At 47.5% G+C, this 23,363-nt stretch overlaps 2 protein-coding genes across 2 annotated transcripts; one reads left to right on the forward strand and one right to left on the reverse strand.

Annotated features, from left to right (window-relative positions):
- The first annotated feature begins 725 nt into the window (after window positions 1-725).
- Window positions 726-12,557, forward strand: GAS1 (growth arrest specific 1). The gene has a single exon (XM_070590748.1). The coding sequence runs from the start codon at window positions 10,175-10,177 to the stop codon at window positions 11,216-11,218; it is 1,044 nt and encodes a 347-aa protein (XP_070446849.1). The 5' UTR covers window positions 726-10,174; the 3' UTR covers window positions 11,219-12,557.
- Window positions 11,326-20,457, reverse strand: LOC139078364 (uncharacterized transmembrane protein DDB_G0289901-like). The gene is made up of 2 exons (XM_070589677.1): window positions 19,990-20,457; window positions 11,326-11,439 (listed from the first exon to the last, which is right to left on the reverse strand). Exons 1-2 carry the CDS (start codon window positions 20,455-20,457, stop codon window positions 11,326-11,328), a joined length of 582 nt encoding a protein of 193 aa, XP_070445778.1.
- Between the last annotated feature and the right edge of the window lie 2,906 nt (window positions 20,458-23,363).

Here is a 23,363-nt window from a genome sequence, read left to right on the forward strand (position 1 = left end):
CCGTCGGTCACAGATAGATACTGCTGTAAAAGAAGTGAAAATAAAAACGGAGACCTGCCCTGCACGGTGACCTGAGCCGCCAGCGCCCCTGCGGCCGAGGCTGCTCTGCCCCCGACGGTGCGCACAGCGGGCCCTCGCCTCCTCATCGCGGCCGCGAACAGGCCACGTGGTGGGACAGCCGTTTCCCCAACTCGAAGACGGCAAAATTACCGGCTCTCTCTAGTGAGGGTGGAGGGCGTCCCTTGGTGAGCACCCGCTGCAACCGTGTCAGGCCCGCGGCGCATCCCGGGGCTGCACTAGCGCCACCTGCTCCGCGCCGCGGCGCCTCTCCGGGCTTTCGCGTGGAAGGGTCACCGTCTGCAGCGAAGACAAGACACTGCACCCCGTGTGTCCAAGTTAAATGATGCCTTCAAAGTAGGAGCCCCAGCTTTTATCATGACATGCCGTAGACGTTACGTTACTCTTCTCAATTGCTATGAAAGCATCCGGATGCTTGCTCCCACGTTCACCGGCCCCCCGCGGAGCAGGCTGGCGAGCCGGGTGCGCGGCGCCCTCTCTTCCCATGGCATCCTTGGTTTTCAAACCTCTCTCTCAGGCCTAAGGTACGTGCGTGTACCACCCACACCAAATGAGGTTCCAGCACTTTCTCCAGAACTTTTGGGGAAAAAAGTAATTATTTCTATGGAGATTGCAATATATGCAGCGTCTTTTCTTACCAGATTTTTTTTTTTTTTTTGTATTGTTATTGGAAGAATTCTCAGGAGTGGGCTGGGACAAATGGTGTATGTATTTCACATTTTAAAGGTGTAGCTAGATGGCCTTCCAGAAAGCATTCACATTTCCGCCAGCAACGTGTGAAGGCTTCCTTCGGAGACCCAGCTGTCACAGTGCTGTCGCAACTTCGTTGGTCCAGTCTAGTGGGGGTTGAAGTGATAGCTCAGTGTTTCCTAACTTCCTTTCGCTGACTACTAGTTAATGTAAACGTTTTTTCACTTGTTTGTTGATATCTGGATTTACACTTCTATGAATTGTCTATTTACATCTTTCCCTCATTTTCTCTTAGACTATCTTTTTCTTATTTTCATAAGAACTTTTTGCTTATTAAAAAAATTAGTCTTTTGTCATCTACTTTATAAATATTTTTCCCAGATCTGTGATGTGTCTGTTTATTGACTTTGTCTCTGGTATCTTTTCCATATGCAACCTCTTAATTTTTTATATAGTCAAATATTTATCCTTTTCTTCTGTATCCTCTGATTTTTCAGTCTTGGTTATAAGTTCTAGGTTATATGTCATAGCTTAGATTTTCTTATGTAATTTTTATTATCTTACTTTTTTATATTTAAGTTTTAATCTGGAATTTACTTTCACATTTCCTTCCAAATGGACGGCCAGTTTTGCCAGCATCTTTTACTTAGGAGACCATACTTTTCCCACTGACTAAACCATAATCTTTGTGACGTTAGTATATGACAAAGATTATGGTTTAATCAGTACCAGATTGGTTTAATTATTAAGGCTGCATCATATGTTCTGACCTCTCATTTCAGTTTTATAGTTTTCTTAAGAATTTTTAGTCATTAATTTTTCCATATGAATTTTAATATAATTTCATCCAATTCCAAGAAAAAAACCTGTTGGGATTTGAACTGGAATTGCACCAAATTTATATATTATTTGGGAGAATTAACATTTTATTATAAGTATCCTTTTCTATGTATCCAGATCTTATTTTAGTTCTTAGAATAATATTTTATAGCTTTATTCATATAGATCCAAAGTCTTCCTTGTAAAATTTATTTCTAAATATTTTATATCTTTTGTCACAATTATACATGAAGTGTTTTTCCATTTTTCCTCTCTCAGTGCTTATGTCTAGAGTACAGAAAAGCTATTTTTATATTCATATAGTATACAGGCACTTTGCCAAATTTTCTCATTAAATTTAGTAATTTTTTATCAAGTGCCTCTTGGGTTTTCTAAGCACGCATCATACCGTTAGCTGTTTCAGTTAGGGGTGGGCCAAGTTATGCTCTTGTGACAAATAACTTTAAAATCTCAGGGGTTTATCACAGTAGAATTTTTTTTCAGTTATGCAAAACTGATGTGGGCGCCGGGCACCTCTGCTCCAAGTGTCGGCTTTGCATCCCGGCTGCCCTCCCTCCCACGCCCGTGACAGCTGGAGCCTTCCAGGTCCAGCACTTACAGAAAGAGAGGACTGGAGGGTACACATGCCTTGTCTTAGCAGTCACCTCCAGTCTCGGCCTGTCGGCTGCAGCTAGCCCTGCCCACCTGCAAGGGAGTGGGGTAGTCTTCTGTGTGGCCAAGAAAAGGTGAGAACTGAAAATAGTGACGAGCACAGTGATGTTGGCCGTGTTTGCTAAAAGAGAGAGTTTTATATCTTCTTTTCCAATTTTTATGTCTATCATTGCATTTGTGGGTCTTATTACAGTTGTTAAAATTTCTAAAGAAATATTAAATACTAACGCTATTGACTATTCCTGTCTTATCTCCAATTTTAATTCAAATGGCTCTAGCATTTTGTAGTTTAACATATTTGCTGTGGGTTTCTGGTTGGTATGTTTTATATAATTAGTTTCTACTTATTCCTCCTTTATCTGGGGTTTTTATTAAGAATGGCTACTGATTTTATTGTATGTCTTTTCAGCATTGTTTGATATGATCATATCTTTTTCTCTTTTAATTTATTAGTGTAGATTATGTGGCTACATTTCCTGTATTTGGGTCTCTAGAATAAATTTATTTTGGTCTTAGAGTGCTGTTATTTTGAAACGCTGATGTATCTCACGCTTATGGTGTCTGCACCTGTGCTGGTGGCCCCCAAAACAGCCTTGCCACTCAGTCATTGGCCCATCTGACCCTGAGACCCAACCACACACGAGGAGAAAGCTGGGAGGTGAGCTGCCGACCGACATTACAGAGAGGATATGCACATAGAGAGGGGTGATGACATTACATGCATTATCCGGGGAATGGGGGGGCTACGGAGAGACCCTCTCCATAGTCCCATAAAGAGACCAGCATGCTAAATGCCCGAGATGAAAGAGAGGATGGAGGTGCCATGATGAACACTCAGAAGAGAAATGCCAGTTTGCAGATACTTGTGTGCATGTGTGAACATATATGCACACGCATGTGTGCACGCATGTGTGTATACATGTGCGTGAGTGCATGCATGTGAGAGCACGTGTATGTGTGTACATGTATGTGTGTTTGAGGGCACAGGCAGGAATAGATGGGGGGAAGTATTTGGCATTGGTCTTCCAAACGGTTACCTCTTGTGATGATGGTAAGGACTTTGGGCGCTTGCCTAAAGAGTCCCTGTACAATTTTATTTGGAGTAGCGATTTGGTCAGAGGTATGTTAGCAGCAACGTGGATAATTACTTTAGAGTGGGGATTCCAGAATGCCATCTGAGGATGCAAAACTTTCTGACAAAGTTTCTCTTATGTAGTAAGTTTACGTTGAAATGAGACAAAACAATAAGACAATGTATTAAGTTCTTTAAAAATCTAGATGTATTCAATTTAAAGGCGTCTGTTCTCCAGTCATTCCCTCCCTGTCTCTGGGGTTTAAAATCCCCTTTACTTAATAAAATACTAGTGTTAATAGATGGTAGTAAGGATTTTTGTTTGTTAATATTTGACACAATTTAAAAGTTGGTATCTTTTTTCAAAGATATTCCAATCTTTTTAAAAATGAACTAATCTATGAAATCCTAAAGTCTAGGAACCACTATTTAAGCAGAAATATACCCTTGTAATTTTTTTCAAAATACACACTCCTGGGCCCCTGGGGAGGCATTCAAGTGTCATGGAGTTGGTGCAGGTACACAGACTTTGAAAGAGTCTCCCAAGGGACTCTGAGATGTTTGCCTGGTTAAGAACCTCTGGTTTGGAGAAAGAGGTGGGAAATAACTAGTGGTCAGCAATCGTGAAAACCTCAAAGAAACCAGGGCAATGAGAAGACAGGAAGGTTGGATATGAGAGACATTTTCTTAAAAGGAATTAATGAGACTCAAGGGTGTGGAGATGGTCCTTGAGGGAGATAGAAGGAAAGATGGGGTTCAGGGGAAAGTCCCAGATCTTCAGTTGTGGGAGTGACCCAACTTTACTGTGCACCAATCTGCTTCCCTTCCTCATGCGATTCCCATCCTTCTGCTTTGTTCCCAAGAATTCATTCCTCTTAAGAAAGCAGAAGAATGGGGTGGACATTCAGGACATGAGGTAGAATATAGAATTCTAGAGTAGATGTTGCTTGGTTTCCACTGGGTGTCTGCCACAAAGTATTCATATTCACTGGTTATAAAAACAAAAATAAATAAACAGAACAGGTGAGTGGGTGCCTATGACTTGAAACTTCTGCTCAGTGGGGACCTCCTCAAAGTCCCCCAGTGGTCAGCTGACACACTGCTAAGGCCCCGAAGGGCAGAGCCCTCCTACTACTGCTTCCTGTCTGCCATACTGCTGACGCACCAGGGGTAAGTAGTACCCATCTTTGACTCTGTCATTCTTTCATCGAACCACTCGACGCTCTGGGAATATCATTCCACGTGTAAAACCTTCAGAACTATTCCATATTCTTTAAGCTCTCAGGGAGCTGAGGCGGCAGAGGGAGAAGTAATCACAAAGGCCAGGGCCTGCGTAGGTGAGAGGTGACGTCTCCGAGAGAGGGGAATGGAAAGACAGGAGGTGTCGGTCAGTGAAACGACGCTCCAATTAGAGATTCCGAACTAGAGCCTTTCGAGGGATGTGGTTCTGTTAGTACCTTGGTCTAGGGTACGAGTGAGAGTCGGGTGAATGTGAGGAAGTCAAGGAGCTAAGAGGCCGAGGTTGTCATGAACGGTGAGAGTAGTCTGGAGGGAAACACAGCAAGCCAGAGGCTGAGACCATGAGGAGTGCATGCCCGAGGGAATTACGCCTGAAGTCTGTGGCGGCCCAGTACTACGTCAACAGAGCTGAGATGCAACTCTGTTTCCCAGGATCCCCATCCCTGTGCAGCTCCATGGGAGTGTCGGCCACAAGGGAAACTTTACACCAGACCCGGAAGGAGGAAGCGAAGCAGCAGCCACATTGTGTTTATCCTGTGAAGGTGGTGGAGGCCCGAGCCTGTGGCAATTGCACCCTGCGTGCTGACTCGAAGCTCTCCTTGGCTGGGATGGGCCAGCACTGGACCTCAGCTTCCTCAGCTGCCTCCAGCTCTCCTACTTCAGCTCCTCCGTCCTGGACAAAGAGCATGTCAGCTCCACAGGGAAGGGCCCGGCCTCCTGGGAGGTCATCCCCTGTGGCATGGAGGTTGGAAGCGATGAGGGAGACGCCAGTGCCAGTTCACCCCCTCTGGTTCCAGTTTTCCTCACAGCTTCCAATTTATCCCAGGTTTCCTTCGCAACTGTCTATCTGACCAACCCACAGTGAATTCGGGCTGGATACCAGCCGCAGAAGCAACAGACCGCACCGCCTGCCGCCCACTCCCACAGCTGGGGAAGGTCTCCTCTCTGTAAGAAATCTTTCGTCTGTCTCATGCAGACACTTCTTGACTGACACAGCCTCCACTGTATGTGATAGACTAACTTCTCTCCTCTGTGTCCTGAGAGGTTATGTGTCATCCTTGGGAGGACTGAGGAAAGAGCCACTCAACTCCTTTTCTGTCTTCTGTGGTTCCCGTGAGCACTCCTGGCTGGGAAGGGCTAGGTAGAGGGAAAGTCAGTAGGTAGCTGTTGGAGGAGCTGACAGCACACTGTTGAAGGAAGCTAGAGATTTCGAGGGCGGAGGAAGAAAATAGTTTGGAAGTGGGAACAAAGGAGGAACAACAAGCCTGTGTACCTGACTTCAAGGTCTGGTGAGTTGTGGGTCATGAAGGAAAATCAGCCAAGGAATTGTCAGGGCTCAAGCGGAGGCTGTGCCTACAAGGGCCAGCTGGGGGGTGGTTGTTGGTTCCAGCTTTATTGAGATATAATTGATATATAACAATGTACAAGTTTAAAGTGTACAATGTGACAATTTGATAAACATATACATAGACATATACCAATAAGGTTAGTTAACCCATCCTCCGTTCACATACTTTCCATTTCGTTGTCATGGTGAGAACATTAAAGCCCCACTCTCACAGCAGCTTTCAAGTACACGACACAGCACTGTTACCTGTGCTGAAAGTCTGCGCCTTTTGGCCAACGTCTCCCCGTTGCCCCCACCCTCCAGCCTCTGGAAACCACCCTTCTACTCTTTGTTTCTATGAATTTGGCTTTTTTAGATTCCATACATAAGTGACATCATACAGTATTTGTCTTTCTCTGACTTACTTCACTTGGCATAATGCCCTTGAGGGCCATGTATGACGTCACAAATGGTAGGATTTCCTTCTTTTTTTACGGCTGAATAATATTCCATTGTGTACATATATCATATGTTCTTTATCCATTCCTTGTCCCTTGATCACTTAGGTTGTTTCCATGTCTTGACTATTGTGAATGATGCTGTAATGAACACAGGAATGTGGATATCTCTTCAAGATATTGATTTCATCTTCTTTGGATTTATACCCAGAAGTGGGGTTGCTAGATCACATGGTAGTTCTATGTTTAATTTTTTGAGGACTCTTCATACTGTATTCCATAGTGGCTGCACCAATTTACATTCCGATCAACAGTGCACAAGGGTTCCCTTTTCTCCACGTCCTTGCCAACATTTGTTATTTCTTGTCTTTTTGATAATAGCCATTGTAACAGGTATGAGGTGATATTTCATTGTGGTTTTGATTTGCATTTCCCTCCTGATGCTGAGCACCTTTTCATGTACCTGTTGCCCATTTGTATGTCTTCTATGAAAAACTGTCCATTCAAGTCCTTTGTCCATTTTTTAATCAGATTTTTTTTTGCTATTGAATTGTATGAGTTCCTTATATATTTTGGATATTAATCCCTTATCGGATATGTGGTTTGCAAATATTTTCTCCCATTCTGTAGATTCCAGCCAGATTTTAGTTGGTGCAAAAAGGTGAAGATCCAGCTCTGAAAGCAGGTGGAGGATGCGGAAGATTTTTCGGAGAACAGAGTGAAAGCTCCCCCATGGAGGTGGGGATTTGGGGGCGGGGGGGGGGGGGGGAAGAGGGAAGGGGTGGGAGACAGACTTGTAAAAGGAACCAACTCAGTTTAAGTGATATACGGAGTGACGGGGGATTAGTGTCTGGGCTAGGAGGGAGGTCTGGTGGCTATGAATGGAAACCCAGACGTGAAGCACAGTGGTCCTCACGGTCTCTGGGGCTCACAGGAGCGGGGGCCCTTCTTGCTCCCAACTCCTGGTAGCCTCTTTCTCGGGCGTGGTCTATCAGGCAGCTGATAGCCCCACAGGCCTGTGACACCATGAGACTGCGGGGCCGAGGTATCCTCCAAGCAGACAAGCTGTCGAGCCCCGTACAGCTCACTGAGAGCTGTCTCAAGGCCAGGATGGGCAGGTTTTACAAACAACAACAACAAAAAGGCATGGACCTCCAGAGCAGTGCTTCTCAAAGTATGGTCCCCAGACAAGCAGCAGCAGCAGCAGCAGCATCCCCTGAGAACTTGTTAGAAATGCAGATTCTTGGGCCCCACCAGTCCTACCACATCAGGAACTCCAGGAGCGGGCCAGCGATCTGGGTTTTAACAAGGCCACCAGGCAAGTCTCATGCTCATGAGGTCTGAGGCCCACCATTCTAAAGGAACTCAGCAAACACTGGCTTACAGACACAGCCGAATGTTGACCTTGTTCTTATGAGTCTGAAATCACAGAGCACTAAAGATGAAAGGACTTGTTCAAGTGTCTAATCTGGCCTTGAACCTTACATGTGAAGGATCTGAGTGACAGAGGAGGAGTGTGGCTTGTCCAAGCCCTCCTGGCAGGACTGAGATTACAGCTCCAAACAAAGGCAAAACCCAGAGCCTGGAAAATGGGCCACACAGTTGCAGCCTTTCTAATTTTTTAAAAAATATGGATTAATATTATTGTTTGTATGTTTTCTACGACGCAAGTCAGAGCAGCATGGTCTCCTTACCTCAACCTGGTCCTTTCAAGGTCTCTTTCGCTTAGTTTTGGCGGTGGCAGAGGTGCAGAGCCCGCGCCTGGGGGACGCAGCAGCCGGCTCTGGAGCAGACTATCCCGCAGCCTGCTCACTCCGCGTGGGCTGCGGCTGGGATCTGACTTTTGCCATTTCAAATTCACTTGGCCTCCGGGCAGAGGCAGACCGCCCGATTCTGCGCTCACTGGAGCCCCGGCTCCCTCTGCTTCTGGAGAGGAGATTTAGCCTTAATTTTTGTGACAGATGGAGTTGATAGTCTCTCCACGGAAAGGGGAGGAAAAAAGCGCCAGTTTTTGACAGGCCGCAGACGCCCGCTGCCTCTGGCGGTGGAAGGCTGCGTTGCGCCGCAGTTAAGGTAGCTCGCCGACTCCCGCGCCGGGGCTGCAGAGGCTGCTGTGCCCAGCGGCTCCCCTCAGAGCCTGCGACAGACGGAAACTTACAGTTTAATAGAAACCTCGGTGCGTGCCAACTTAGCCCCTCTTTTATGTTGTGACTGCGGCCAGATGGTACTGCTCAACATTCCTAAAGATTTTTAATGCTATTATTTTTTCATCACTGTCCATGTTAGAAATGTATATTCCTAAAAAATTAATTTGGTTGATTGGATTTCTTGCAATCGACGAGGATGCTGGCTCAAGGACCATACCTGCCAGATCAGCAAATTGGGACCCGGGCACTTGGGGGGCTAGGTTGTAAATATCTCATCAGCACCCCCCTAACTAAAGTGTGTGCCTCTTTCTTGTGTGCTTTTGGGTTTTGTGGGGTTTTTTTAAGTTTCAAAGTCCCACATTAAGTCCTCTGATTTCTCTCTCCCCCCTAGGATGCTCAGGACTCAAAGATGGGGAGCTCGAAAAACAAGCTAAATTCTGAACCCAATCGACGGCACAGATTGGGGCCAGGAAGAATTAATAAAATTTCCACAAAAAGGAAAAAAGGAAAAAGAACCAAACAAAAAGGCCCATGACCGAGCCGGATGCAAACAGCTGCCCCTGAGGCCTGCCCGCTGGTTCTGTGCGCGAGCAGGGGCTCCCTATCCGAGCCTCCTTAAGAGTAGGAGGAGCTCCCGGGCCTCTGTCAGGCTCCTTAAGCCGCTCCTTTCAAGCCCTGAATGCCTGAATGTGAGCTGCCCACCACCCTCCCCGCCCTCCCCCACTCCGCAACCCCACTCCAGCGGCTCGTAAAAAAAAAAGTTTCAACAACAACAGCCAGAACCAATAGCATCTCGAAAAGCCGGGAAAGGGGGCCGAGCAAAGGGCGAAAGAGAGTGGAGAAAGGAGAAAGCGGGCCGGCTCGGAGCGCGCGGGGCCGGGGCTCGGCGAGCCGGAGGAGCGTTGCTAATGTTTTTGTTTGTTTGCTTTTCCATGCATGCATAATGAGGGGGCACCGCGGCACCACGCGGGGGCTCCCGGCCCACTTTTGTATTTAAAGCCTCGCTGCGAGCGAGTCCGCGGCCGGGCTCAGCGGATCCGCTCCCCGGGCTCCTTGTCACCCGAGAAGCCGCCGCCGAGGGAAGCCCGGGAGCCGCTCTCCGGCCGCGCCGAGTTTCTGGTTCTCCCCGCGCCGCCCGGAAAGGGCTCCCCGGAGCTCGGTGGAGACCGGGGTCGCCGCGGGCGGAGGGGGAGGGGACGCGGGCGGCCGGGCCGCGGGAAGGCGGGCAGCGCACGGACCCAGCCAGGAAGCGGCGCGATGCGAGAGCCCCCGGCGGCAGCGGCGGCGGCGGCGCGGCGCTGAGCCCGGGAGGAAGGAGCCGCCGCGGCCGCACAACGGAAAATGCACCCGCGGCGCCGCGCGGTCCTGCAGCCCCGCCGCGGCCCCGCGGCCCGCAGCCCCCCGGGGCGGCAGTGAGCGCCTCCCGCCACCGCCAGGGGCCGACCGGAGGGGCTCTTCGCGGCTGTGCCTTTCGAGGAAGCAGCCGCAGCCCGAGCGAGACCCGACCTTCTGCAAGCAGCGGGGCACCAGCAAGCGGCGCGCATGGATTTATGAAAACACTCATGCAAGAGGTTGGCAGGACTGGGGCAAACTTTTCCGCCGGCTCCGCGTCCGCCGCTGCCCGCGCCTCATCTCCTTTCCCCTCCTCGCCCGGCGGCCGCCGCTGCCCGCGATGGTGGCAGGGCTGCTGGGCGGCGGCGGCGGGGCCCGCGGGGGGACCGTGCCGGGCGCCTGGCTGTGCCTGATGGCGCTGCTGCAGCTGCTGGGCTCGGCGCCGCGGGGCTCGGGGCTGGCGCACGGCCGCCGCCTCATCTGCTGGCAGGCGCTGCTGCAGTGCCAGGGGGAGCCGGAGTGCAGCTACGCCTACAACCAGTACGCCGAGGCGTGCGCGCCGGTGCTGGCGCAGCGCGGAGGGGGCGACGCGCCGGGGGCCGCCGCCGCCGCCGCCGCCGCCTTCCCGGCCTCGGCCGCTTCCTTCTCCTCGCGCTGGCGCTGCCCGAGCCACTGCATCTCGGCCCTTATTCAGCTCAACCACACGCGCCGCGGGCCCGCCCTGGAGGACTGTGACTGCGCGCAGGATGAGAACTGCAAGTCCACCAAGCGCGCCATTGAGCCGTGCCTGCCCCGGACGAGCGGCGGCGGCGCGGGCGGCCCGGGCGCGGGCGGGGTCATGGGCTGCACCGAGGCCCGGCGGCGCTGCGATCGCGACAGCCGCTGCAACCTGGCGCTCAGCCGCTACCTGACCTACTGCGGCAAGCTCTTCAACGGGCTGCGCTGCACCGACGAGTGCCGCACCGTCATCGAGGACATGCTGGCCGTGCCCAAGGCGGCGCTGCTCAACGACTGCGTGTGCGATGGCCTGGAGCGGCCCATCTGCGAGTCGGTCAAGGAGAACATGGCCCGCCTGTGCTTCGGCGCCGAGCTGGGCAATGGCCCGGGCAGCAGCGGCTCGGACGGGGGCCTGGACGACTACTACGACGAGGACTACGACGACGAGCAGCGCGCGGGAGGCGCGGGCGGAGAGCAGCCGCTGGACGACGACGACGGCGTCCCGCACCCGCCGCGCCCGGGCGGCGGCGCTGCTGCGGCGGGCGGCCGCGGGGACCTGCCCTACGGGCCGGGGCGCGGGAGCGGCGGCGGCGGCCGCTCGGCGCCCCGAGGCGCCTGGACCCCGCTCGCCTCCATCTTGCTGCTGCTGCTCCCGCTGCCCTTTTAGCCCTCGCGCCCCCGCCGTTCGCTGCAGGAGGGCCCGCGCCAGGACACCTGTGGCTTGGGGACAGAGGGAATGGTTGGGGATACTTTCCAAAACGCTTTCGACTTTGCCTAGCGGGTCTCCTCGCCGTGACTCTTGGCGCTTCCCGCGTCTCGTCTCCCGAGCATGACTTCTTGGACATTCTCCCCTGCCCCCATTCCGGGTTCCAGACACTCCCACCTCGTCTGCCGTGCAGAAACCGGCCTAGCTAGAGTTCAGGACTCCAGGGGTGAAGCGGGTGTTAGGGGGACAGCACCATAGTCCTGGACTCCAAAGAGAGGATGCTGACCAGTGGGGCCTTAACAAGTTTCAAGCGACTGGGCTTGGAGCAGGGGGATGGAAGGAGGATTTCTATTTGCAAAGGGGCTGTCTGTTTGTTAGCATTTTTCCTGTGGGGGCGGGAGGGAAAGTGCCTGTATCGACTTTATTGTGGCCAGTGAGGACATTGCAATCGTAAGTAGACAGAAAAGTCCCAGTTACCCGATGCATTCGTTCACTCTTGGTATCAGCGCCCACAGTTCTCGTTTAGGGGGGAGGGATGGGAAGGGGTTAATATTCCTGAATTAGTTTGGGATAACTTTGAGCCCTTGACCTTAATTCCGTTGCCACCACTCTGATCTCTTAGCACATTTAGGATTAAGGGTCAAAAAATGCTGGTCGAAAGAGTTGCCAGTGGTGTTGAACAATGCAACTTTTTATTTAAAAGAGCTCTGCACTGCCATCTATGAAAGCCTCTTTATGATGTTTGTTTTGTTGTCATTTTTGTTCTTTAAATCAAGAAGTTGTATGCACAAACATACGGAGAACATATGTTCTGCTTTTATCGGGGTGCTAAGCCCTGGTACTTCTTAGATAAAGTGGATTAAAACTGGGATTTGTTACCAGTTGCTGTACTTTGTATATAGAATTTTTATAAATTGTATGCTGCAGAAATAATTTATTTTTAAAAAGAAATTAAAAATTTTAAATCTGCATCCATGTTCCACCTTTCCTCCCTGAAATGTATAGAGTCTGTCTGCCACCAGGGAGCCAGCCCCACAGTCCGCTGTGACATGTGCTCCATCCGGACCAGTCTGAAAGTGTACAGTGTATTTTATAGATTTGGAGTTAACATTCTTATTTTCAAGAGAATTTATGGACATTGTAGAAATGTATAAATGCATTTCCAAACTGCCTTAAACATTGTATTTTTATAGACATCATTTAAAAAAAAGTCTTATGTTTTAAATAACTATGGCTTTGTGTATTTTTTTAATTTGTTCTATTAAAATGTGTACATCAGTAAAGAGTTTTAAATAATGAATATGGTGTAGTTTCTTTCCAGAGTTACATTGTGGTTAACCCAATAATGGATGAGGAGGGGGGTGGAGGGGCCACTGGGAATCTATCAACCATCAACTGAAATTAAAATACAGTATAAGACGAGAAATGAGGGCTATTATTTCTGCCTTTAATTTAATGAACAATTAGACATCTGTAAATGAGGCAGCTAAAAAGATGTAATTGGCCTCCATTGGTTTTTACGTTTGTGCAGAGAACTCGAAAAATAGTGTCTTTACGTGATTTGGGGGTAACCCAGACATCTCTTTCCCCTCCTCCTTTACTGCTGGACCCCCCCTCCCCCACCCCTCCACCCCCAGGGAGTGACTGTCCTCTGGCTCCTAAATGTTCTCATACAATCAAACATGCCAATAACATCTGTTACCAATAGGTCTTAGGAAACCTGCGAGACTCAGTACTTCAAAGTCATTTTCACACTTTGGGTGAAAAAGTACAAAATTTTGTTACAAAACATTCAGGCGGGCTAAAGTAAACACACTGGGGAGAGGAACAATTACCAGAACTTGCAATATTGTTGTGAGGAGTTGTTTAGCAGTGGGCTGGAGGCTGGGCTCCTGCCAGAGCTACTGATCTACACTCAAACGCCCTTAGATAAATAATTACACTCTTAAGCTGTGTCGAGTGCTGATACACTTGACCTTGTAAATAGAAATGTTTGCAGTAGGAATAAACTCCGGCATTGGAAAATCTTTTAAACATTAACACAAAAGAGAGCGCTCTGTCCTCTGGGGATTTGAGTCTGAACCTCGCCAAGCTAGGCACTTGCAAGGGGGAAAAAAAGTTTATTTATCTTCTATTCCTGGTGTTTATTTAAAGCTTTTCATTTTAAACTCGGTGATTGGAAGGCAAGTCAGGAGTTTAAAAGTCACCACAAATAAACTTTGTCTGAGGGGTCGACAGATTAGCAAGATCTCGTGTCTCTTTATATGATATTAACATGTGCTGAGAAAACGTAACCAGATTGCGCGGCTGCCTGAAGTAATTAACGAAGCTGTGCCCCCTTCCAGCTTCCTCCCACCATTCCCACCCCCTACTTTCCAGGTTTCTTTGGCCTCTAACTCGCTCTATTCTCAGCTTTTATGGAGGGATTCAAGGCACTTGTTGGATGGAAAACCAGGATTGGTATATGCACAGCATCAGAAAGTCTGAGACAGTTGTAGTGTCAGCCGAGCCTAGGAGAGTGGTGCGTGGCTGGAATCCCGTCACCTGAATGGTTGAGTAAACATATTGTTAAAACAAAGCTGAAAGCCTTGTTTCTTTGGGAAGGGGACAAAGCGTTTTCCAAGAGACTTGTAAATGAAATCAGCTTTCTTTACAAAGCCACGAGTTAGCAATGCTCCTGGTTTGTCCTTAAATATATTTAAATCATCTCCATCTCATGTTATTTTAACACATTCTTAACTAAAAGTTGTCTTTGTCCCAGTAAAAGACCCAGTTTTCTCCAGTAAGAAGTAAAAGGCATTAGCACTAGAAAAGGCCTGATAATTAACTGCTACAATAAACTCACGACTTGATTTTACAGGGTCTTGTCAAAAGCATCTGCCTGGAATAAATCAACACAGCTCACTCTTGGGGAGAGGGGACACGAGGCTTCAGGCTTTCTTCCTGGAAGAAAGTGAACATTGATCAGTGGTCCATTTTAATTTAAACAGTCCTACACTGGAGCCCAGGAGCCCCCTCATCCCTCTACACACCTAGTGGATTCCAGAACAGGTTACTGAGATGTTAGGACCTTCGACTGTGGGCTGTGGGGTTGTGTGTTGCCATCTGCTCCTAGGCAGAAAGGATTTTTACAGATGTTAACATCTGTAATATCTCCTGCTCTCTGGGGAGCCTGCTGGAATTTTGGACATTTGGCCGTCTCAAATGTCTCATGGAGAATGCCTGGAAGTGCCGTTACTGACAGAGGAGAGGCCTTGGGCTTTTCCTGGGCATTCTCCAGGAAGCGCCCCTCTTCTGACAGCAGTCTTCCGGGCTGAGGGCTACTCCTGCTGGATTTCACGTAAAATCATGTGTCCTTGTGGCTGCTCCCATTTCCCCAGTTACCAGGTTTGCATTCTCAGTGACAGTTTATTTGTCTTTGGAGGCACTTTGGTGACAAAGGTTTAAGGGAGTGTGGGACAATGGTGGAGAGCAGGGAGGCAGTTCATTGAGCTGACAGTGACCATACAGTAAATAGAGGGAGGCCCAGGCTTCACTGCTTGCCCAAGCACACAGCCATGCTTTTGTATATGACCACAATAGGCATAACGTAAGGTCTCTGTTTGTTTTGAACAATATATAGCAATGTACGCAAGCAATACGTGTATGTAAAGTGGAAAAATGGCTGGAGGGAACTAAATTCTTGTACTAAGCAGCAGGATATGCCTGCCTGTGGGCAGGGCTCCTACAGACTTCCAAAAGTAAGGCAGCAGCTCCTAGCGCCAACTGCTGCAAACTGAAGGGGCCGCCACACTCTGGCACATCCGGGGGCACTGCGGCTCTCCCACTGGGGGCCGTGTGAGTGAAGACACATCTCAGAACCAGTAGTCTCTCCTTTTTAGAGTCAAGAGGAATGGCACTGAGTGGATTAGCTGCGTTCGCACCCCCATTCCATCCCAGCCACGCTGTGTAGTATAGACTAAAAAGGGGGAAAACACCAGGAAAACTTTCAGAGGCATCGAACTCCGCATTGAAAATCTTTCTACTTTAAATTTTGGGTTTGCATTATTAGCTTCCTGGGCACAACTGTGGAAGTTCTCAAACATAAACTCACGTATCCCTTTTCGAACCTGTAAAAAGAAAAGCATACATGGTTTGTTTTTTGACCTCTTACACCAAGGAACGTCAGAAACGCTGTCAGTTGACGGGATTCCTCCCAGCTACTCAAAGCCAGGTCGTTGGGGAGCATCGTGTTCCAAATGCCTGTGGCCCGAGAGTAGTTCTGGGAGGGCTGGGTTTCCGGTGAGTCTCCCAGCCTGTGAGTTAAGTGAAGTTGGATGTTACTGTATTCTGTTTGAGGAATTGCCTCTGCTGGACAGTTGAGAAAGTTCACCCTTCACTATCTGAATGACATAAGTAACACGCTATTAGCATAAATACCTTCTAAGGCATCCATTTAATCAATTTCTTAAATAACAGAATGATCTACTACAAAATAGTGGACTGTATACACTATATTTTGGCACAAAGATGGTCATTCTCCCGCTAGTAACCAGGGGCTCTAAATAAATGATTTCAACAATGTTTTATTAAGGACGACAAGAGCCCTCGAGCTGCATTAATCGGGGAGAAGTCGAGTGGCACTTTTGTTATGGAAATGTCAAGCACACAATAGCGCTGCCAGACAATGTACAGCCACTTCATTCTTTCAGCCATGCTGACACCTCTTAAAGAGGAACTGCAGGGAAAGATGTGGGAAAGATCTGCTTTCCGAGGAAGCTTGCAGCGGATGTTTTGGAGGGCTACCTCCGAACGCTGTGCAATGTGCACGCCGCAGGAGCAAGAGAGGCTGCTGAGGTGCACAGTGTCTCCTTCCCTCATTTCTTTTCCCTCATTTTTTGACATGGCGTTTGTCAAAACTATATTTTAATGATTTCGTAGCTCTACAAATTCGATTTTATAAAACGGATCAAAGACTCAGTTATTCTCAGTGGTGCTGAGATGAGCGGCTTTGCCATGCTCTCCTTAAGCAAGTGGAGTGCATCCTAAAGTCTGCAGACAGGTGAATGCACACAATCTCGTCAAGGACACCTTCAATCTGTACGAAAAATCAAATCTTACCGGTTTCCAGGTTTTATGGACACCTCCATGTACTCTGGTTATCAGTATGTATTCTTACAAATTGATTTCTATGTTTAAATTTTATGAGTTCTATAGGATATTTGTGCGCTCTTGCATACCAGAATGGAGTAACATCTTATAACTAAATCTTATTGTGTATTTTATTACTGATCAGATGTTTCTAAGCACCAAAGTAAAGAATAGTTCAGTGAGACTTGAGGCCTTTCCCATAGACAGGTCTTTAATGAAAATGTCAGCCATCTAACCTTCAGTTGTAATCCTGTCACCTCTTACCTGTCAGATAGTTACACCTATTTGGAGCATCCTTCTGTAGCAAACATTGAAGTAAGCTTTTATGATGACTGCAACTCAGGTCTGTAATCCTGAACAGAGGAGGAGGGGGCGGAGGAGAAGAGCCCCTCTGCTTCCACAGGCATCTGCCCGGGGGTCATGTATGGGGCCAGACAAGTAAGGCGCAGTCTTATCCCGGGACAAGCTGGCCGTCAGGATGGATACTTTCAACATCAAATGGTGAGCACAGAGGAGGCTGACTGGATGGTTTAGCCCAACGTTAGATTTAAGGAAAGCTTCTTGGAGAAGGCGACACTGAAGCCACATCTAAAGACAGGAATGGGAGTTAGCAAGGAGAAAGGTGGGGAAGACATTTCCGTCAAAGGGAACCACATGTCCTAAGGCATGGACGGATGGAACAGCATGGTGTGTGTGACCACTTCTGACCACCAAAGCATAAAGTAGGAAGTAGCAAGGATGGGGCTTGAAAGAAGGGTTAATCCCGGGTCGCAGAAGCCTTGAGTGTCAGGCTAGGCATTGACTTTACTCTGCACAGGGTACGTGACAGGAAACCTCTGGGGATTCTCAGCTGAAAGCTCCAGAGGGTCCCCTTATTGAACAGAGGACACGATGGTTTTGAGGCGTGAGGACCAGGGGCTGGAGAACAGTTAGGAGGCTGCTGCCAGGTCAGCGGACAAAGGCCAGGACTGAACTAGAACAGAACGGTGGCAGTGCCGGGAGAAGAAGGCGCGTTCAGGACACTGTGATTGGTCAAATATGGAGTGTTCCGAGAGGGGGCGGCCAATAGGACTGCTGGGTTTCTGGCTAAGAAAATTGGTGCAGGATGTCATCTTCGGTCCTAGTGGGAGAAGGGTTGGAGGGCACGCTATGTTTGAGGAGACAGGAACATCCAGTGGGCAGTGCACTGCAGGAAGCCAATTCCAGGGCTGGAGCTCGGGGCTGAAATCAGGCTTGTATAGTGGTCACACTTAAAACTCTGAGAATGACATACACAAAGAGCAGAAGAAGAAGTGCAGTGGGCAGAGGAGGGAGCGCCCGGAAAAGGAAATCCCAGAAAGGATACGAGAAGCTCAGAGAAGTCTGAGGAACTGCAGGAGCAAGGAATAATAAAGTTTCTGGTCATGGACATCAGAGCACTAAAATGCCTAAGAGACCAATGTCATAAGTAAATCTTAAAAAGCAAAATGGTGCCCAGGCCTGTGGCAGAGCGGTTAAAGATCGACGTGCTCTGCTTCAGTGGCTTTGGATCCTGGGCGAGAACCTACTCCACTTACTAGCCATGCTATGGTGGTGTGCCACATACAAAACAATAGAGGAAGACTGGCACAGATGTTAGCTCAGGGCGAATCTTCCTCAGCAAGAAAAAAAAAAGCAGGATGAATTCACTAGATTTCTACGAAAATATAAGTGACCAAAATATTTTTCTTATAACAATAGTAGTAATCATAATTATAATCACAACTAACTCTAAGAAAATAAAAATTCCCCAAATTATACCACTGTATTACAATAATAGGAGTAATAATAAATAATGATAGTTAACGTTATTGAATGATTATTATGTGCCATGCACAGTGCTGAGTACGTAATATGTACTACACCATTTCATCAGTACAATAGCATTTTGTTATTTTTATTATCATCACTACTTTTTAGATGAAGGAACTGATGCTTAAATAACTTAACCATGGCTATTCAGTGGGGAAGCTGGTGAATATGCAGTCTGGGTCTGTTTGTGTCAAGAGATTGAAATGATAGCTTTTATACCATATTGATTCTCAAAATGTAGAAAACTTGAATTAAGAAAAAACAGTCCATCAACTTTTGAAATATGTAGAAATGTATAGTCCATGAACTTTTGAAATATTGGACCAAATTCAAATGATTTTATCTAACCATCATCTATAGGAAGAAATGTGCCAAAATGTTAGCAGTGGTGGCATTACAGGTAATTATTATTTTCTTCCTTATATTAGCATGTTTCCCAAATTTCATCAATGAATATGTATTACCCTACCTTTATAATTAAAATGTTTTTTAAATAATAATATTCAGAAGTATAAGGAAGAAATGGAGGGTGTAGGTTCAGCACCTGTGATCACTGCCTGCCTACACCTACACGTCAAAGGACGTGCCCTGCTTTCCCCCATTTGCTCAGCATACCTCAAATTCTCGTGAAGGAGAAGTCTAAAAGAATTCAAATTGTAAAATTGTTCTATTTGAAAAAGACTATGACAGATGAAAATAAATCATAAAAAATAATAACGTTAGAGCAACAAGGGTCCTACAAGATCTTTTATTCACCTGTTCACTACTCCATTCACCCGTCCATTCACCCCTCCACTCACTGCTCCACTCACTCCTCCGCTCACTCCTCCGCTCACTGCTCCACTCACTGCTCTACTCACTGCTCCACTCACTGCTCCACTCACTGCTCCATTCACTGCTCCACTCACTCCTCCACTCACTGCTCCACTCACTGCTCTACTCACTCCTCCACTCACTGCTCCACTCACTCCTCCGCTCACTCCTCCACTCACTGCTCCACTCACTGCTCTACTCACTACTCCATTCACCCCTACATTCACCCCTCCATTCACTGCTCCACTCACTCCTCCACTCACTGCTCCACTCACTGCTCCACTCACTACTCCATTCACCCCTCCATTCACCCCTCCACTCACTGCTCCACTCACTCCTCCGCTCACTCCTTCGCTCACTGCTCCACTCACTGCTCTACTCACTGCTCCACGCACTGCTCCACTCACTGCTCCATTCACTGCTCCACTCACTCCTCCACTCACTGCTCCACTCACTGCTCTACTCACTCCTCCACTCACTGCTCCACTCACTCCTCCGCTCACTCCTCCACTCACTGCTCCACTCACTGCTCTACTCACTACTCCATTCACCCCTACATTCACCCCTCCATTCACTGCTCCACTCACTCCTCCACTCACTGCTCCACTCACTGCTCCACTCACTACTCCATTCACCCCTCCATTCACCCCTCCATTCACTGCTCCACTCACTACTCCACTCACTGCTCCACTCACTGCTCTACTCACTACTCCATTCACCCCTCCATTCACCCCTCCATTCACTGCTCCACTCACTCCTCCACTCACTGCTCCACTCACTGCTCTACTCACTGCTCCATTCACCCCTCCATTCACCCCTCCATTCACTCCTCCATTCACTGCTCCACTCACTCCTCCACTCACTGCTCCACTCACTGCTTTACTCACTGCTCCACTCACCGCTCCATTCACTGCTCCACTCACTCCTCTGCTCACTGCTCCGCTCACTGCTCTACTCACCACTCCATTCACTGCTCCACTCACTCCTCCACTCATTCCTCCATTCACTGCTCCATCCACTCCTCCATCCACTCCTCCACTCACTGCTCCGCTCACTGCTCCACTCACCGCTCCATTCACCACTCCATTCACCGCTCCACTCACTCCTCCACTCACTGCTCCATCCACTCCTCCATCCATTCCTCCACTCACTGCTCCGTTCACCGCTCCATCCACTCCTCCATTCACCACTCCATTCATTGCTCCACTAACTCCTCCACTCACTCCTCCATTCACTGCTCCGATCACTGCTCCATTCGCAGCTCCATTCACTGCTCCACTCACTCCTCCATTCACTGCTCCATTCACTGCTCCACTCACTCCTCCACTCATTCCTCCATTCACTGCTCCATCCACTGCTCCATCCATTCCTCCACACACTGCTCCGTTCACCGCTCCATCCACTCCTCCATTCACCACTCCATTCATTGCTCCACTAACTCGTCCACTCACTCCTCCATTCACTGCTCCATCCACTCCTCCATTCCTTCACTCATTCACTCTCCCATTCACTCACCCATTCTTCCTCCAGTCAATGTTTGTGGAGCACTTAGTATGGGCCGAGTGACATGCCAGGCACTAGGATACTGCAGTGACCCTTCCTGCCTGCAAGGAGTGTGCACCATGCTAGAAATCTGCTTTCCTGAATCTTGTTCCCTTGTGCTCTGTAACAAGACTATTTTCCTCTGTTAAATAATGACCACACCTTCTTCCACTCTGTACCTCTTCATTAAGGGTTAGCTTATCTTTCCTTTCTCAAAATGTGTTTCAGGCCTCATGGCTATGTGTGGGAAAATGTAAGCTTTCATATATATGACTAATCATTCTGGTTTTTTATGTGTTTTACAAGTGGAAGAATTAAATCCTATAACTTTTCTGTTTATTGTACAGTTGTTTTTTTTCTGGTGAAATTCTGATAGAAAAGCTAAGCCAGAAAGTTACTATGGCACTTTCAGGAGCTAAAATATGCCCTGATTCTTGACAGATGACTAAATGAAATGTACTATTATATTCTGGAAGAATAAATTATCTATAATAGATAAGTTATCCATAAAATTGCATATTAATTTAAAAATAATCATCAGTAAGCTCTAGAAATAAATAGACTCATATTTCATTTAAGTCATCAAATGGAGTCCTTGCTCATTGTCAGCTGAGTTTTCTCTCTCTTTGCAAAATTCAATCTATTGAAACCAATAGTATTAAAAAAAAAAGAAGAGAAAAGAACCACCAACATTTAGTGTACTGGTGAGAAATTAGTTATTTTATTATTTGGCCTCTGTTCATAATAGACCACTCCGAAACTTAGTGACATAAAGTCTCTGCCATTTATTTGCTCACAGTGTTGTAGATATGCACTTTGAGCTGGGCTCAGCTGGGCATTTCTTCTGCTGGTCTCTCTGGACTCGCCTGCCTATAGTTAGCTGGTGGGGCAGGTGGTGGAGGGTTGGTTCCAGATGGCCTCATTCTCATGACTTGCAATAGCTGGTGTGACAGGGGCAACTGGGACGTGTGTCCTAATGTCTAGCAGGCTACCTCAGGTTTCTTATCATGGTAGTTGGACTCCAAAACAGCAAGGGAGAGGAAGCCACAGCGTGCAAGCACTTTTCAAGCTGCTGCCTACATCACGTTTGCCAAGGTCCCACTGGACCAAGGAAATCACATGACCAAGCTCTGCTCTAGCGGGTGGAGAACTCGACTCCACTTCTTGATAGGAAGAGGCAGAGTGCCATTGCAAAGGGGCACCCATTTGGGGATGGGAAGAATTATAGAAACCATTTTGTAAACACTCTTCCATAATAATGAATCGTTTTCCTTGGGTTCTGTTCCCACATCTTCTGCTGGCATGACAGGAGAAAGAGAAGTAAGAGGTTTAATTTTCAGAATTTATAAAATGTGAGCACCAAAAAGCCAGGAAGGACGTGAAATGCTGTTCTGCTATCCTATGTACCAAAGACTTACGATGTGACTTATTATCTAGTAAGACCATTTCTTCGCTTTCTTCTACTTCAGAACATTTCATTTTACATGGTACTGTACTTTTTGCCTTCCAGAAGAATTTCCAAATCAAATTCTGAAGTTTCTTTGAAAAGCTTTTGTTGATACTTTGAATGGGATTGGATGTAATTCACTGATCAATATAGAGACAATTGGTAGCTTTACGATAGTGAATTTTCCACTTTTCCTCTTAGATAAATGCCATATTGATCCATAAACAGATCTTACTGAAAGTTTTATGCCTTTTGTTTATTCAAGTCTTGTTTATTTCTTTTTAGATTTTTCCTAGGTAGTTTACAGTTTCTGTCGGATTATTACTGTTATTATCATTACTGTTATTACATTGCCTAATTCATTATTGCTACCGTATAGGAAACTATTGGGTTGTGTTCATTGATCTTGTCTCTAAACACCTTGCTGAACTCTCATGACTCTAATTATTGGCAGCAGACTCTCTTTGATTTTTCTAGACATATAGAAAACATACTAATGTTTCTCCAACTTTTTGGTCTTAGGAGCCTTTACATTCTTAAAAATTATTGAGACTTTGTTTATGTGGTTGCAAAGAGTTCCGGGTCGGTTTCTAAGACCGCTCTGGTTCCTGACACCAGCTGCCACTTTGGGGGCTTCCTTAATCCATCCTCAGGCTCGATAATTCCCTAAAAGGGCTCACAGAGCTCATCGAACGCTGCTATACTCACAGGTACAGTTCATCATGGGGAAAGGACACAGAATGAAATTAGTAGGAAAAAGAGTTCATAGAGCAGAGTCTGGGCAAGTGTCAAAGGCAGAGCTTCCAAGTCCTTTCCTCGTGGAGGAGGACATGTGAAAATCCACGCAAATAACTACCAGCCAGGGAAGCCTGCTGAGCCCAGTGTTCAGAGGTTTTACTGGGGCTCCAGTACAGAGGCATGGCTGGTTGACTGCCCTTGTGATTGATCTCCTCTCCAGGCAGACTGATACCATGTGACCCGTAAATCCCATTGTTGGCCTTTCTGGTGTAGCCAGCCCCCTAAGGTGTGACCAGTTCCCATCTTAAATCTCATCCCGCCAATCCGCCTAGCCCAGGACCTCCAGACAAGGACAAAGTAAGTCCTGGAAGCGGAGGCAAAGGCTGGACCTCTTTCTGGGCAGGGTTAATTTCCTTACTACACAGCAGCTTAGTATATTCACATCCACCACATGAGAAGTTAAAGCAGACAAACTGTTAAAATGTTTAACAATTATTTTTAAAAATAATAAACCTATTACATGTTAACATAAATGATATATTTTTATGAAAAATAAATCTATTTTCCAGAACAGAAAAAAATCAGTGAGAAGGCAGCTGAATTCTC

Source organism: Equus przewalskii, chromosome 22 (genome assembly GCF_037783145.1).
Source record: "Equus przewalskii isolate Varuska chromosome 22, EquPr2, whole genome shotgun sequence".
Taxonomy (NCBI): Eukaryota; Metazoa; Chordata; class Mammalia; order Perissodactyla; family Equidae; genus Equus; species Equus przewalskii.